General features: G+C 38.3%; 1 protein-coding gene across 5 annotated transcripts in view; it reads left to right on the forward strand.

Moving 5' to 3' along the window:
- The first annotated feature begins 2,391 nt into the window (after nucleotides 1-2,391).
- ttll7 (tubulin tyrosine ligase-like family, member 7) overlaps nucleotides 2,392-17,802 on the forward strand; it is a 108,399-nt gene continuing 92,988 nt past the window's right edge. For 4 of the 5 annotated variants that reach the window (XR_009129814.1, XM_058072666.1, XM_058072665.1 and 1 more), the window contains exons 1-4: nucleotides 2,393-2,752; nucleotides 11,192-11,543; nucleotides 13,329-13,454; nucleotides 17,674-17,795. Coding sequence is in view for 4 of the 5 variants with exons in the window: in XM_058072666.1 (XP_057928649.1) it covers nucleotides 11,519-11,543; nucleotides 13,329-13,454; nucleotides 17,674-17,795 (273 nt within the window). In the remaining variant the exon portion in view is untranslated. Of the gene's footprint in view, nucleotides 2,753-11,191; nucleotides 11,544-13,328; nucleotides 13,455-17,673; nucleotides 17,796-17,802 lie in introns of all 5 variants that reach the window. The other variant, XM_058072664.1, reaches the window with a different exon arrangement.

A 17,802-nucleotide genomic window follows, 5' to 3' on the forward strand; every position in this document is an offset into this window, starting at 1 on the left:
GTATCTCGCAAAAAAACATCTCTATCACTGACATATACATCTTCCTATTTTGAATGGTACCTATTCCATAACGAATGAGGTACTGTGAATGTATCATAAGCTTGAAACATACTAATAAAAACAACTATGGGTCATACCAGCTCCCCTTCAGCTCTATTACTCTATATCTACCTAATATCATTCCATGCCTGCAACTGAGAGATAAGCCGGGCTACCCTATTAGTGATATGTGAAGCCAACGCTGACTTCTGAAGAACCATGAGCGGATACAGTCCAACATTAATAACTAAATATCAAAATAATATAAGATATTTTTTGTCATTAATACATAAAGGGTATATCATATGCTAATTAACAAGCTGTGTCTCAGTATTGCCATTGGCCAATGAAATAATGTTCGAGCAGATGCTGAAAACAACACACCTGTGAGATGGACATGAGAACTTACTACTTTCATATAAAATGCTGAAGCTGGTTGATGCTACATGATTTCATGTGCAATGTTAATAAAACTATATACAGTATATGTACAGCATATACATCAGCAATGAGAGCCTCCTCTGCTCCTTGACGGCTAGCTTCATGGTAACATTCTCCTACGGTGTCGGATCAACATTTGCAATAAAAGTGACTGTTATCATTATTAAATTAGATTCCACTCTATAACCCTCTCCCGCTCTCTTCCATTGCCATTGTTGCGACACCATCCAGGTTTAAATCCTAAACATGTCTCACACATTTATGAAACTCATTGAAAGTATTTTTCTGTAAAATGCTGTTGTTCTTGTAAAACATGTTTTTGAATTGTATGTCTAATAATTATAATAGTTTTACCTTATCAGTGGTGTGAAAAAGTGTTTGCCCCCTTTCGGATTTCTTTGTTTTTGTGCATGCTTGCCACACTTAAATGTTTCGGATTGTCAAACAGACAACACAAACACAAAATGCAGTTTTTAAATGAAAATTTTTATTATTAATGGAAAAAAAACCCTACATGGACCTGTGTGAAAAAGTGATTGCCCATCCTGCTAAAACATAACATAACTGAGATTAATTGAGATTTATCAGTCTGTAAAAGGTTAAAAAGCCATTTCTTAAGCTTTGCGACACCAGCAAACCACAGTGAGAGCCATTATCCACAAATATCAAAAACATGGAACAGTGGTGAACCTTCACAGGAGTGGCCGGTCAACCAAAAGGACCCCAAGAGTGCAGCAACAACTCATCCAAGAAGCCACAAAAGACCCCACAACAACATCCAAAGAACTGCAGGCCTCACCTGCTTCCATAAAGGCCAGTGTTCATGACGCCAAGACACCGGGGAAAATGCACAGCCACTGCTGAACCAAAAGAACATTAAGGCTCATCTCAATTTTGCCAGAATACATCTTGATGATCCCAGAGACCTTTGGGAAAATACTCTGTGGTCTGATCAGACAAAAGATGAACTTTGTGTCCCATTACATGTGGTGTAAAAGTAATGCTGCATTTCTGAGAAAGAACATCATAACAGCAGTCAAATATGGTGGTGGTAGTGTGATCTCCTGGGTTGTCATCTTCTGATGCGCTTTTTTTTCATGTTTTAATTGTATTTTTGACTTTTTTTTAAACTAAAGAAAAACTTAAAAAAACATCATTTTTCTCTGAATATTATGACATTTTTCTCTGAATAGTATGAGTATGCTTCTAATATTTTTTTCTCCTAAGATTAGAACTTTTTTCTTACAAAATTATAAGTTTATTATTCAAATATTCCAACTTTATTGCTTTAAAAGTATAACTTTTTTTTGTAAAATGATTACTTTTTTCCCATTTTTGCTCTTTTGTTTTTTTCCACGTTTTATTTGTATTTTTGCCTTTTTTTTTTCAAATTTAGTCAATTTTAGTCAATTCGACATTAAAACCAAAGAAAAACTTAAAAAACCTAGTTTTTCTCTGAATATTATGACATTTTCTCTGAATATTATGAGTATGCTTCTAATATTTTTTTCTCCAAAGATTAGAACTTTTTTCTTATAAAATTACAAGTTAATTCTTCAAATATTCCAACTTTATTGTTGTAAAAGTATAACTTTATTTGTAAAATGATTGCTTTTCTTTTCCGATTTTTGCTCTTTTGTTTTTTTCATGTTTTAACTGTATTTTTGAATTTTTAAAGTCATATTTTAGTCAATTTTAGTCAATTTGACATTAAAACCAAAAAAAAAACTTTTCATGTTTTAATTGTATTAACAGTAATAACAGTAAATGACTCTCGGGCTACTCATTGGACACCCACTGTGCTAAAACGTGAACGGCAGCTTGATGACTTAAGAGTAGGGTGCGTCCATGATGACGGGGTGGATTTTTAGTACCACGGTCAGCGACACTGTTGCCAGGTAGCTTCCAGTGTTTGCGTTCAGCCGGGAGGAAAAAGAGCAACAAGGACATCCCCAGCCATCTAACTGCTTCTAACTCTTCAACAAGACTCTTGTTTTAAAATATAATACATATTTTGATTGAAAACAATTCAGGTAGCGTCACCCACCCTTTTTCCACAGCAAATGGTTTGGTCCATGGATTCGCTCCAGTGCTCCTTGCACACCACAGTGCTCCAACACACAGATTTGTAATTTCTGTGAATGTCAAGCAGCATTTCGTGTTGTGTGTGTTTTTTTTGTGGGTGTGCATAACAAAACACACTGCACGATGACTTACCTCGGCTGGGAAGAAAGCAGGAGCTGCGCTAACGCTGACTGCATTGAATGATAAGGTAACGAGCTCCTAAACCAATCCTTCTCTAAGAATATAAGCTAATTGTGCAGCGTCTTTGTTTCCTAGCATCACGCATGGAATGAATGGACTAATTGTACTTGTCCTGCGTTGCCAAATCGAAACGCAGCAGATACTTTTCTTCATTTTAGCTCTTGCTATGTTCTTGGATTCCTACTATGACCTCCTGCTAGCAATAGCACGCTAACAACTACAGTATTCCGGAGGACACCTGCTCAGGTTGTGTGACGTGACATTACGGCGTATTTTCATAAAAAAACACAGCTTCTCCCACAAAGAGATATCATTTAAAGGTAAATTGGAAACACTGCTGTTCTAAAAAAGTTCACGGCTTGCAGTCTTTGCTGTGGCAAGCACTAGTCCTATCACCGCTTGTTAGCTTAGCTTTGTGAGGTAACTCTTAAAGTGTTCAGCTGCATGATAAGCCCCTTAACACTTAGAGAGAATATGAACGAATTCATGCCATGTAGTGTTGACAGTATACAAGTCAGGGAATCCTCTAAATGACAGATTTATTTTTTAATATAAGGCCATTCTGCAGAAAAAGGCAATCAAATATTATCTGTATCACAGGAACATTCTACTCTTTTTAAGGACCTAAAACACCAGTCAGAGATTCTCCATATGACAGTCGTGGTCTTATGGTCTTATGTTTTTAAGGAAATACTACCAAAACACAAATCAAAGATCCTCTATATGACATATGTGGTCTTATGTTTTTAAGGAAATACTACCAAAACACAAATCAAATCAAAGATCCTCTATATGACAGAAGTGTTCTCCTGTCATATCTACTGCCAAAAGACTACTTCAAGATCCCTTGCACAACAGGAGCACGGTATTATTATTAAGGGCCTAAAACATCAGTCAAAGATCATCTACATGACAGGAGCACTCTGCTGATTATACTGTCAGGACATACTGCAATAAGTGTATAGTCAAAGATCCTCTGTGTGGCAGAAGTGGTCTTATTAAGGTAAGGATATGGGAGGAATGCTGTGGTGTTTTTACCGACCTAAAATTCCAGTTAAAGATCCTCTATATGACAGAAGTACACTGCTGTTGTATCAGGACCTCCTGCACAAAGACAGGAGCACAGTATTGTTATTAAGGACCTAAAACACCAGTCATAGATCCTCTATATCATAGGACCTCTCTGCCATTTATACTTTAAGGACCAACTGCAAAAAATGCTAGTCAATGAGCCCCTATACAGCAGAAGTGGTGTTATGTTTACTACAAAAAAAACAAAAAACGGCAGTCAAACATCCTCTATATGACATGACTGATCTGCTGTTTTTAAAGACATTAAAATCCAGTCAAAGATCCTCTATATAACAGGAGAGCTCAGCTGTTTTCAAGGATGTAAAACACCAGTCAAAGATTCTCTATATGACAGGGTAACTGTGCTGCTCATACTCTAAGGGCCTACTGCAAAAAGTACTAGTCAAAGGTCCTCTATAAGACAGTAGCCATCTACTATTTGGAAGGAACAAAAACACCGGTCAAAGATCTTCTAAATCGGTGGTCTCAAACTTGCGGCCCGCGGGACGCTAGTTTGAGGCCCCCACCTTGATATGAAAGTTTTAATGTTAAATTAAATGTTAAATTGGTTATTTATCTCATTTTGTGTGGAAAACTAAAAATTAAGATATTTGAGAACAGTGGAATGAGTTTGAGACCCCTGTTCCAAATGGAATACTGTCGTGTTGAATTATGGGCTAAGTTGATAGGCTGTATCTGCAGGCGTATCGCTGTAAGAGCACAGTGCTGGTGGTGTAGCAAGGCTGAGTGTGTTGACAGATGTGTTTGCTTGGCATTCAGGTGTCTGTTGGTGTATTTCGGTGTGTTGTGGGTTGAGCTCTCCCACACTGTGTTGCTCCTCGCTTATGTGGAAGAAGACACAAAACACGTACATCACGTCTCTATCCTTTTTGCAACACCAGCAATCCTATGGCAAATATGAATAGGAACATAAAATCATTTCATCTCATCGCAGATGAGCGGCATAGTCATTTACACCAAAATAATTATTCTAGTCTTTGATATGTTGTAGAACCTGTTAGAAACTTTTTTGGTAGTTTTTTTTTTCAAGTGCTCCGACCTTTTTTTGTGGATTTATATACACAAATGCCAAAAAAGGTCCTATCTTGCAATGTTAAAGAGTCATTTAAAAATGTCCTGAATCCAGACAGTGATTCAGATCCCATGTCCGAAAATTCCCGACAATGTCGTCCAAATTCATTCGGAACATTTGAAGTTATTATTCATTCATTCATTTTCTACCGTTTATCCTCACAAGGGGGTGCTGGAGCCTATCCCAGCTGTCTTCAGGCGAGAGGCGGGGTACACCCTGGACTGGTCGCCAGCCAATCACAGGGCACAACCATTCACACTCACATTCATACCTATGGACAATTAACCTAGCATGTTTTCGGAATGTGGGAGGAAACCAGAGTACCCGGAAAAAAACGGGGGAGAACATGCAAACTCCACACAGAGATGGCCGAGGGTGGGATTGAATTCGGGTAGCTGTGAGGTCTGCGCGCTAACCACTCGACCGCCGTGCAGCCTTGAAGTCACTATTATTATATATATATTTTTTACATTTTTATAACACAAACAAACTGGCAAAATCATAACCTCCACTCCGCGGATGAAGAAATTGGCATATTTCGCACAATTGCTAATGGTGATTAATCATGATTAATTAATTTAAAAACTTTGTGATTAATCTAATTTAAATTCATAATCATTTGACAGCCTGACTGCATATATTAGACTGACAATATAGCGACGGACTGCATATTATTTAGCCTTGTTCTCTTTCTTGTTCAAGTTGTAAAAATAAAAACACACAAAGCCAAAGAAAAAGCATGGTAGTGAGGTCAAATCTCCTGAGGTCATTGAGCTCCAGTAGGAAGAAGGGAAATCCGCCTCTGCAGATAAGAACTTGGAGCTAAATGAGGTTTCCCCAAGCCTCTCTTTAGTTTCTCTCCCTTGGATGTTTGTTTTTTATGTAATGCAGGATAAAAACAACCCCCTCTGGGACATTCTTGAAGAGACCAGTGTAATATGTGTGGCACCACTTTTTAAAGAGTCAGCATTTTCTTCGTAGCGCTTGGTGTCTTTGACTTTGATACAGTATGGAAGCGAGGTTGTGGTGCCACCTACATGAATCACTTCCTTGAAAGATGTTTAGATCATTTTTAAATACCGCAGACGCTTACAGACAACAACAACGTACTGCAACAGCATACAATGTCAACAGACAAACATTTATTTGTTATGGTTTATGGCATGGCCTGGGACAGACGGGGGTGAGGAGATAGCTCCGCACAATGAAGTGTGTGTTGAGACAGAGGACTTGAATGAGCTCAGAATCCTTAACAGCACTTTCTCTGTCCCTGCAGTTCTTTATTGCTGTTTGGCTCCATCTGTTGTTCAAATCTAGTCACAGCAACAGTGGAAGACGGGCATAGTAACAGTTCTTGGAGTAGAAAGTTGATATTTAGTTGTATTGTTATATTGCACGGCCATGTAATTCCAACTTCCACCAGTTTATCCTGGTCAAACACAGAATTCTATGACAAGAGCAAGACCAAAATGCAATCAATTAAATTTTTATTTGACACATTTTTTTATTTATTTACAGCTTAAAAGTTTGGGATCACTTGGAAATTTTTGGGGCGAGTCTGAGATATGTTTTTTTCTTGGCAGTCCTGCTATGAACTCCAGGTTCTAAAATGTTGTGTTCCATGGGTTTATAAACCAAAAGAAACATTAGAATCCTGTCTTTCATCAGAAAAGAAATCCTACCCTTTTCTGTTCTTTAGTAATCAGCAGTAGAACATAGGTACGTTTCAGGAAGTTTAGTTCCTGACTAAAAAGTGAAAAAAGCAGCTTCAGTTTGACACATGCTTTTGTGCTTTTGTGACAGTTCAAATATCAAAACCACTATGCTAACTCAACACAAAAAGGGGTTGTTTTACTTCAAAATAACAAATATAACACCTGAACAAGGACCTTTTTTACATATGGAACTGAAGCATGTGTGTGCATGTGTTTACATTTCCATACAATGATGCAACCTTCTGCATGCTACACTCTCTATCACTCTATCATTTCCTCCTTCCTGTCATGTGTGATTTTCCTCATATGCGCTCTACCGAGGCTGCATGGTGGATATATATATATATATATACACACTACCGCTCAAAAGTTAGGGATCACTTGCAAATTTCCTTGTTTTCCAAAGAAAAACAAATGCTAATCCAAGTTCATCATTTTATAAGGCTAATAGATGATTAGAAAAGCCAACTAAAAATCTAAACAAAAACTAAAATCTCTTACCATGCTGTTAACTACTCCCTTCAGAGAGCAGCACAAACTGGGTCTAACAAGGGCAGAAAAACGCTGCACAACTGTGCAAGAAGACAAATATCAAACACCAAACAAACACCAGTGTCAGTATCAACAGTGAAGCGGCGACTTCAGGATGCTGGACTTCATAGCATGACTGCCAAGAAAAAGCCATATCTCAGACTGGCCAAAAACATTTCCAAGTCATCCCAAACTTTTGAGTGGTCGTTTATATATACATACATCATATCCTGTATATACAGTATATGTATATATGGGGTCGTCTCCAAAGGGGGTTTTACATGACATCAAGGTGTGTTGGTCCTCTAGAGCGAGTGTTCCTTCCTTGCCTACCGTACAGAAAGCCAGCAAGCCACTGGGAGGTGGGTGGGTTGGGCCAGTGTATTGTCAAAAGCACAGCTTTCCTCACTTCATCACTTGGACTGTTGTTGGTCTTTTGGCTCCCTGCTAAACTCATTCCAGTATAGTCTGAATCGATGGGTCACTCTGTCAAAAAGACCAAAGAGAGTGACGTTCAATGATGATGATGGTAATGTAATGATAATAATGATTGTTTCACTTTTTTTTTAGTGGATATTGATTGGATCAATGGGGGAAGTGTATGTCTGAATATTCTTTGTGTATCAATAGATGAGGAACGTGTGTGTGTGGACAGTGGTGGGGTTTGCATCTGACCAGTAGAGGGCAATGTTGGTCTCTGTAGGGAGGAGAAAGAAGGCTGGACATTATCTGTGATAAATACATTATGGAATCTTTATGTTTGTTATGAATTGACGACAACTCTTTTGTTTGCATTTTTTCTGAGAATTTTATTTTTTTAAGACTTTGTTATATATAGAGGCGGGTGATACTACAACTTTACTTTGTTTATCTAATGCCAAGTATACGTACATGGACAGTATCACCAATATCCATACAGATACCTTCTGCTCATTATTGGGCTCTTTTGAGTACTGAGTTGTGGACTCCTATAGAGCAGCTACACACAATAACCAGCACAAACAACTCTATAGTTGTAAAATGGTCTGTTTTAATGGATTCACCCACGGCCCGCCCCCAGGCACGCCTATTCTGCTGTGGTTGGTCACACACACGTGCGTAGGAACACTTCACCGCTAATTTATAGGAGTTAATGAGAGATTTCTTTTGCTGGTAGGAAATCAGGAACTCCAACCACTTGTGCTTGATGGTTGTGTTGTTAGGAATTGGAAACAAGTGTGGCTTTGCAGAAAAGGGTAGAGCGTTTAACTGGCTGACAGACACGCCCATATAAGGAAGTCCGCCTCTATATATAAGGGGAAGTTTTACCACGCCTTTTAAAACTGAGCGTTTTGAGCCATCCCGAACTTCTTTCAGGGCTCACTTCCAAATACGTAAACCTCATTATCTGAAACTTTGACATGGTTTAACACGGGAATACAACATGCTAGCGACAGTTATAGGTCAGAAAAGTGGAAAAAGCATCATAGGTCCCCTTAACTGAGCATTTTTCAAGATCACTGAATTATTTTGTAATGTTTTTACTTTGAATGTGTTGAACATGATTATAATCAGAATTAATACATATTCAAATTGAAATTTTTATATTAGATAAATATTTTAATAAAATTGTAATTAATTTTAAAAAAATATTTAAATATGAATAAAATCTAAAAGCAAAACCTGCCATTGGTTCTTGTGTGTCCAAGAATAATAAATAGACTTGAACAACACAATAAAAGTATTTGTAAAAATAAATTAAACTGAGAAATATCAATCCCATTACTTTAGCATCAAACCAATGCTAATATTACTCTGATATTGATAATAACGATATTTGGATTGATCCACCCAGCTCTATTGGATGCAATACAGTGGTACCTCCATTTTTGGTGCGTATGAAAATGTATGAAAACCAAAGCATTGTTTCTCATAGGAAATCATAAATATTAACACAAAAATAATTTTTTTAGAGATAATTAGAATTAAATTAATTCAAGTTGAATTAAACATGAGGAATGAAACGGATAAGTGAACATTTAGTATCACTGATGCCTTTACTGAAGTTGGGTGAAGACTGCGAAGATTATAGAGCGAGGAGTGTAAGGGGGAGTGTAATCTTACAACTTTGCGCTGAGTTTTCTTGAATTAAGTTGGGTTTCAATTGCTGGCACTTGCAACTTTTTTGGCCCCATTTAGCAGGAATGATATGGTACACAGCAAACTAGTTACTAGTTTGTCATGCACAATATTCTATGATAACTGAGACAGCGTATGAAAACCGGATCAGATTTCTGCAAAAAATTGTGTTGGAAATGGAGGTTGAATAGTAATTGTATACCAGGACCCCCCCCCCCCCCCCCCCCCCCCCCCCCATTGATGCCATTGCTTTTGTTTTCTGATTAGCTCAGGATTACAAGACACTTATTCACAATGTAAGCCTTTTAAGAGCAGGAGTGGCTCCTGTCTTTTCCTATGCTCAAGAGGTCCTGGTGGGCGGGGGTTGTGACCTTTATGATTGACAACCAACATTATGAATAATTGCAGGGTTGAGCAGCGATAGGCTTTTTATAGTATCCTGTTAAATGCTTCTTGTTTTTATACACTTTTTGACACATCCTTGAGGTTTATACATAACTAATAAGCCACTTTTAGCCACGGTTTACGCCGTCATGGCAGGACAAGATAGTATGTTGCCCACCTGAGGACAGGTGATACGATGATGTGCTTCAAGAACCATCACGCTTTCCGAGGCACGGCTGGATAATAAGTGACAGCAACGGCTGACGGCTGAGAAAACAGGAATTGTTTCTCGGGCCTGCTCGCAGACACCGGAATTTGGCAGAGGACGAGCGTTAATTCCTCACATTGTCGGTAGCCTGACGCGTCCACTTGACAAACTGCTGTGAAATCTGCGTGAATGACCTCTCAAGCCGTGCAGTCACATCCAACACAAAGTTGCTTTGTGTTGAACCAACTTTCTTTGCAAGTTAACATAAAAGTTACAAGTGACAAGAATAAATGTGCATGGTTAACCTACAATGGAGAATATGAGCGAGAGAAACATCACGTTAGGAAAAAATGAAACTTCCCTGTTTTCTGCTATGCTACCTATTGACACGAACTTGTGGACTTTAGTGAATTTGAATACGCTAAAGCAGCGCTGGGGTAATTTTACTGGCCTGCGGCACATATATATTTATTATATATATATATTATATATATATATATTTCTAGTTAAGTATAACTTAACTAGAAATATAACGTAACTTAATGGCAATAAAGTCAAAATATTAAGAGAATGTTTTTATTTTATGAAAATCACATCACAATATTATCATCGTTTTAATAGCATAAAGTTTAAATATTATGGAGTTGAAAAAAGTCATAAAATGAGAAACAAATTAAACAACAAATAAAGTTAGGTTGTGGAAAAAGTTACAAATTATAAGTCCAAAAGAAATTTGGAAGTGTTGGAAAATTGAAAAAAAAAAACAACAGCAGAAAAAAAAAATCTGATCAAAATATTCAGAGAAAAAAAGAACTTTATTAGAATAAATTAATAATATTATGAGGAAAAATAATGTAATTCTAGTAACATAGAGATGAAATATAAATTTTGTTGTATTTTGTATAAGTTGTAATTTTATGAAACAAAACACAATATATTTGTATTTTCTCAATATTTAGGTGAGGGAAAAAGTTATATTATTATGGGAATAAAGCCAAAATATTCTGAAAAGGACATTTACCAAAATTGTTGAAAAAGAATAAAAAAATGTTTGCAAAATTGATATCATTAATATACTTTTACATCTATATGACAAAGCTGAGATGCAGTTTTATCTCTAATCTAGATTTAAAAAATCACATCTTATAATATCAAAGTGGCAAAGTTGCATCCTTTCATGTTTCACTATGGTTTGGTTTGCCCCCCGCGCTCTTTTACAATAAATAAATAACCTGTGTGCTTCTCCTGTTCTTCTTCATGCATTCCTATCCATCTCTGTATTACCCCCCCCCCCCCCCCCCCCGCTCCCTGCCTTTTCCCACACAGAGCTGTAAATAAGCTGGGCCTGTGTAGACTCCTGAGACCCCCCCCCCTGCACTCTCCCACCCCCACTCTTCCCTCCGACCTCTTTTTCCATCAATTGTTCCCATCACCACTACCCTCCTCAAACTTCCACCCGGACCACCGCCGCTCTCATCCCTGCTGGAAGGCACCTGGGAGATGCTCAGATGATCCACCGACTGAAACACATCGTCTACACAGCCCGAGACCGTGACGACTATCTGCTGTGATTGCGAGCGTGTCCTCGGAGGGACCCACCTGCCACGTTTGGCAGGAAGCTTGGCATCTCTCCTCACACCTCCGGCACCGGAGATGCCCTCGCCTCCCAATGATGGAGGTGAGTCAAATATGCCGGACTGACCGTTCTTGCACAAAAAAATGCAAACGTACAACTTGTGTACTATGATACATAAGGATCATACACTATTATGTTGTTCCGTCTGGAAAACACTGCAAACAAACATAATACAGGAGGTCCTCGGGTTACCAAAGAGTTCTGTTGCTAAGTCGAGATCACAACGGGCTCCTACAGTTATACATGCATACCATGCAAGAAACGCACGTTTATGTGTATTTGTGTGACTTCGCGCACTACCGCTCAAAAATTTGGGATCACTTGGAAATTTTTTTGGGCCAGTCTGAGATATGGCTTTTTCTTGGCAGTCCTGCTATGAAGTCCAGCATCCTGAAGTCGCCGCTTCACTGTTGATACTGACACTGGTGTTTGACGGCTACTATTTAGTGCAGCTGCCAGGTGACGACCTGTGAGGCGTCTTTGTCTTAAACTACACACTCTCAGATATTTGTCTTCTTGCACAGTTGTGCATCGTTTTTCTGTCCTTGTTAGACCCAGTTTGTGCTGCTCTCTGAAGGGAGTAGTTAACAGCATGGTAAGAGATTTTAGTTTTAGTTTAGATTTTTACATTTTCTAATAATCTATTAGCCTTATAAAATGATAAACTTATTAGCAGCCAAGTTTAGTTTAGTCTTGTCCTATTTTGTCTTATTATGTTGACTATATTGGGTAATAGGAGTATAAAGATGACTGTGGGGTGTTATTTTATGTTGTTGTTGCTTTCATGATGTTTAAAATTGTATTTAGAAGTTGGTAAACACGTTTTCTATGTCTTATATGTCGTATTTTGTCTTATTATGTCGACTAAATTGGGTAATTAACTTTTTTAGCAGCCATTCCAGGAGATTGATGCAGAGGACTGACAGTTGTTGATAGTAGGCCTCTATGCAAAAATGTACATCCTTCTTTGAAAATCATCTAGTTCATTTTCATTGTTTGTGAAATGGATACAAATGTTTGTGAAATGGAAAAAAATGTTTGTGAAATGCAGGAAAATTTGTTTTTCTTTGGAAAACAAAGACATTTGCAAGTGATCCCAAACTTTTGAGTGGTCGTGTACGTCTTTGTGCCTCGTCCGTACGGCCAACGCGGCTTGGTTTGTTTGTACGTCGCACTTGCGGACTCAATATGTGTGTCGTGCGCCACACATGCACCCCACAGTTGGGACCAAAATAGTGGCCAGCATATCGGCTTTCCTTTTCTTTGTCATACTGCTAATTGGGACACAAAATTAAGTGCTTAACGTATACTACCAATCCATATACAGCACTGCATTCTTAGTCGCGCGTTCACGGACAGAAATGATGTTTTGAATTCATTTAGAGTACACTGGGTAACACACTCAATCCCACCCTCGGCCATCTCTGTGTGGAGTTTGCATGTTCTCCCCGTGCATGCGTGGGTTTTCTCCGGGTACAAAACATGTTAATTGGCGACTCCAAATTGTCCATAGGTATGAATGTGGGTGTGAATGGTTGTTTGTCTATATGTGCCCTGTGATTGGCTGGCCACCAGTCCAGGGTGTACCCCGCCTCTCTCGCCCGAAGACAGCTGGGATAGGCTCCAGCACCCCCGCAACCCTCGTGAGGATAAGAGGTAGAAAATGAATGAATGACTGAATGAATGGGTAAGACACAACCAAGGACGACCCGTGCATGTTAGTAACTACACCAGCGTATAATTCCCTGCAGACGTGAGGCGCCTTTCCACTCTTGCTTGCATGCTGTGACGACATCTCGCACTGACGTTTGCCGTCTTCTCCTCCAGAGGATCACGGAGCATCCCCCGTGAACTTGCTTTCTGTGGGCTCCTATCACAGCAAGAGGAAGGTGCGCAGCAAAAAGAAGAAGGGCATCATCAGCGCCAATGTCGCCGGAACCAAATATGAGATCGGTATGAAGCTGAAAAAAGCCTTTTCAGAGATGGTATTTTGGTACAACAATCATTTCCAAACTGAACTATAAGCAAGATTACATTACGGTCAAGACTACTTGTTTGACACAGTAAAAAGATAGAACGCTAAGAACAATTATACTAAACACAACTAGGCTAACTACGACTATCAAGGGGAATAATCAACATGTGAACATGCAGTGTGAGCCGCAAGGCATGCTGGGAAATTTTCAAATTTTTAAATAATTTCTGAAAAACTCCACTGGAATTGAGTACATTTTGGTTTGAGTCGGCCCTTCTGGAACGGATTGATGATGCTGACCAAGGTCCCAGTGTACTTGAAAGCCTTTTTTTTGTGTAATACTTGATGTGACCCGGAGTGTACCTCCTGTGGCACCCAGGAAATTTGAGTTTGAGACCCCGGCCTTGGACTTTGGCACAGTACCGCACATTATAAGAGTCTTTTCACTGGTATTACTGCTGTAAATTCAGTTAGTCATTTTCCAGAGCTCCACTAGATTGGGAAAAATCCTAATTGCCGTAAGAAAATGACTAATATAGCCATGGAAATGTTAGGCAGCGCCATCATTTGGTAATGTGGACGTCAAATTGGGAAAAGTGGACTCAATAAGGGTCAGTCAGTCCCGAACAATGCCCCTATGCTGTTTCGGAAGGCATAATGGTGACATTTAACATCTGATATGAAAGCTAATTAAGTTTCAGGTCGATGAAAGTGCTCGTGTGGAGACAACCCTGGCAAACATACATAGCTAAATCTTTACTGAAGGTAATCTAACGTGGCGGTGCGTGTTTCTTTTTTTTTTTTTTTTGTCTTAGAGACGGGCTAAAAAGAGCTCAGTAAGCAATCCTCACATGCTGGCTATATTGCACGGCGGCAAAGCTCTCAGGGGTGAACTTCAACCTTTGAAACAAAGGAGTCAGCAGCAGTGGAGGAGAAATTTGGGGCTGTCGGGATCCGGCATGTAGATGAGAGTCATGCTGTGAATCACTTGGCTTGCTGTGATGAGACCGTCACGGTAGCCATTTTCAGGGTAGAGCTGTGCTATTACCAGGATAAATAAACACTAAAAGGTAAATGGATGGCTCATATTTGCTCTTTTCTTTTTTCAGTTTGTTTTAGAATGGACTGAATTACGCACAAAGGTGCGAGATCAAAGAATGGTGTAATTTGCTGAGGGGGCCACGTAAACTGATTTTAGGTTTTATGAATGGGGCCTAAAAATATCCAAAACACTAGTCCCTCGTTTATCACGGTTAATTGGTAATGGTAATGGTTTAATTTCATTTGAACATGCATCAGATTACAATTGAGTGTATCACATAGTCAGTTCATAGTTCCAAAAGGAGTAGGAAGAAGCAAAGCTTATTAAATCCTACCCCTCCATCTGGTACTTTTACAATCAGTAAGTGTTACATTTGTTCATTTCCTGCTTTCCTAATATAGCTTATTTTTATTTTTATTTTTATTTTTATTTTTATTTTTATTTTTATTTTTATTTTTATTTTTATTTTTATTTTTATTTTTATTTTTATTTTTATTTTTATTTTTATTTTTATTTTTATTTTTATTTTTATTTTTATTTTTATTTTTATTTTTATTTTTATTTTTATTTTTATTTTTATTTTTATTTTTATTTTTGTAAGTATGAGGTGATTGACATAATCGGTAATTGGCTCCAGATGCGACAGCGTTAAATGAATTTCCACGATATAACATCAATGTTATTAAATTGAATATTTTGGTACTTAGAACGTATAAAACCAGGTTTTTAACACTGCAGTGGTGCCTTGGTTAACATCATTAGGTCGAACTCAAACCAAATCGGACTGTAACCAAAGCAAAGTTTCCCGTAGAAAATATTGTAAATTCAATTCATTCCAGACACCAATTTTTATTTATTTTTTTTAATTTTTATTTTAATTATTATATTTTTCCCCCACTTTGTGAGTTCTGGTTGATTTTCATTGTGATGGAAAGTAGTTGGTGGGGCCACCTTTCTTCTCAAAACAATATGCGCTCAAAAGAGTAATACATTTGCATAACAAAAAGTCAGACCCCTCAATGGCTCGGCATGAATTTATTTTCATTCCTATCACCGCACTGCTACTCCTTATTAAATTATGTCTTTAGAATGTGCCGCAGGCAAAACCCCCCACTGTTGGCTGTAAATGGCCCCCGAGCCGCCCTTTGGACACCCTTGTATTAAAGGAAGATGCTTTACTCTGCCTTCCAACACTTTCAGTGCAAATTGCACATTTACATTCCAAAGTCTAAATTTGTACCAGATGAGCCAGATTGTTGCCGTGTGGAGCATGAAAAAAACATACCGATGTGAACCGATATTTTATGTTCATGTCAGTATCCGCACAAATATCTCGTAAACGCAGGCCCTGTTCTAGTTATGAAAATACAGTTAACATCCACCAGCACCAGCAGATTGATGAAGTCGCATTGGAAATATGCTTTTCCCTTTCAAGCGCCAGCATGCAACATTAGGCAGACTGGCGTCAGGTTTGTGTAGGTTTTTGAAGAAATGAATGAATATGTCATTACGTTCGGGCACATGAATCTTTCATTACTGGCTAAATAATGAATAGTTGGTGGATTCATGTCCAAATGGGCTCACCACCTATCTCTCATACTATATACTTTCCAGTGGGATTTGAATGCATTCAGGACAATTCATGTATTGTACAGGGAATTAACTGTAGGGTTTTTTTTCATTTTAACCCTAATGAGGATAAGCGGCATAGAAAATAAATGAATGATTTTTTATTATTATTTTGTTTATTTCTGGGAAGTAGGATTCCGCATTTATAGATGTAATATTTTTGTAGTTTTTGTTTACGACATTGTAAGTACACTTTTCACATTATTAGAGCCCTCTAGACATGGAATAACACCCCTATAATCACCTTTACACTCCTTTTAAGCAATATATAAGAGAAAATAAAAGTTGTGCATGGAAAATGTGAAACTTTTTTACAAAATAAAATGGTGAAGACTTTACTGTATTTTCTTATATCGGGTGCCGGGGCATGTTCTTACTCAACTTCAGAAAGTACCAGGCAACTTTTAGGAGTAGCAGATGCCTTTTAGGGCTGTGAAATTATTACACATTTGGATGGATAGATGTCTACTATATTGTGTAATCGGAGTGTGTGTAAAAGGTTACTATAGGGGTGTTATTTCATGTCTGGAAAGCTCTAATAATGTTAAAATAAAACTGTATTTAAGGCAGTTTGTATATATGTGCCCTGCGATTGGATGGCGACCAGTCCAGGGTGTACCCTGCCTCTCGACCAAAGTTAGCTGGGATAGGATCGAGCGGCATAGAAAATGGATGGATAGATGTCTACTATATTGTGTAATAGGAGTGTAATAGTTACTATAGGGGTGTTATTTCATGTCTTGAGGGCTCTAATAATGTTACAAACCATATTTAAGATTGTTTGCATATTTGTGCCCTGTGATTGGCTGGCGACCAGTCCAGGGTGTACCCCGTCTTTCGCCCAAAGTCAGCTGGCATACCAAAGTCCAGCATACTCTGACGACCCTAATGAGGAGAAACGGCATAGAAAATGGATGGATATCTACTATATTGTGTAATAGGAGTGTCAAGATTACTATAAGGGTGTTATTTCATGTCTAGAGGGCTCTAATAATGTTATAAACCGTATTTTAGACCGTTTGCATATACGCCCTGCGATTGGCTGGCGACCAGTCCAGGGTGTACCCCACCTCTTGCCCAAAGTCAGCTGCAATAGGCTCCAGCATACTCCTACGACACTAATGAAGATAAGCAGCATAGAAAATGGATAGATAGATGCCTACTATATTGTGTAATAGGAGTGCAAAGGTTACTTTAGGGGTGTTATTTCATGCCTAGAGGACTCTAATGATGTTACAAACCGTATTTAAGACTACTTTAGGGGTGTTATTTCATGTTTAAAGGGCTGTAATAGTGCTAAAAACTGTATTTAGAAGGTTTTGCAGATTTTCTGTACTTTAACTATGACAATATGCCATTCATAAATAAGGAATCTTACTGTTATATTGACATATAAATCTGTGTGCTGATATTATTATAATACAACTCATCCAATACTCTTGGAATGGAACTTCAATGAAAAGCCTATTCTATTCTCAGCCTATTGCCTATTCTATTCCAATCTAATGCGAATGTCTTCCAACCAGTCCGCATCGTCATCAGCGAGATGGACTTTCTCAAAACGAGAGACGAAGACGAGACCGCCAACCTCATCTGGAACGATTCGGCCGTACAGCATGAGAAAATTGCTGAGCTGAGGAATTATCAGGTACTCT

This window comes from Doryrhamphus excisus, chromosome 5 (genome assembly GCF_030265055.1).
Source record: "Doryrhamphus excisus isolate RoL2022-K1 chromosome 5, RoL_Dexc_1.0, whole genome shotgun sequence".
Lineage (NCBI taxonomy): Eukaryota > Metazoa > Chordata > Actinopteri > Syngnathiformes > Syngnathidae > Doryrhamphus > Doryrhamphus excisus.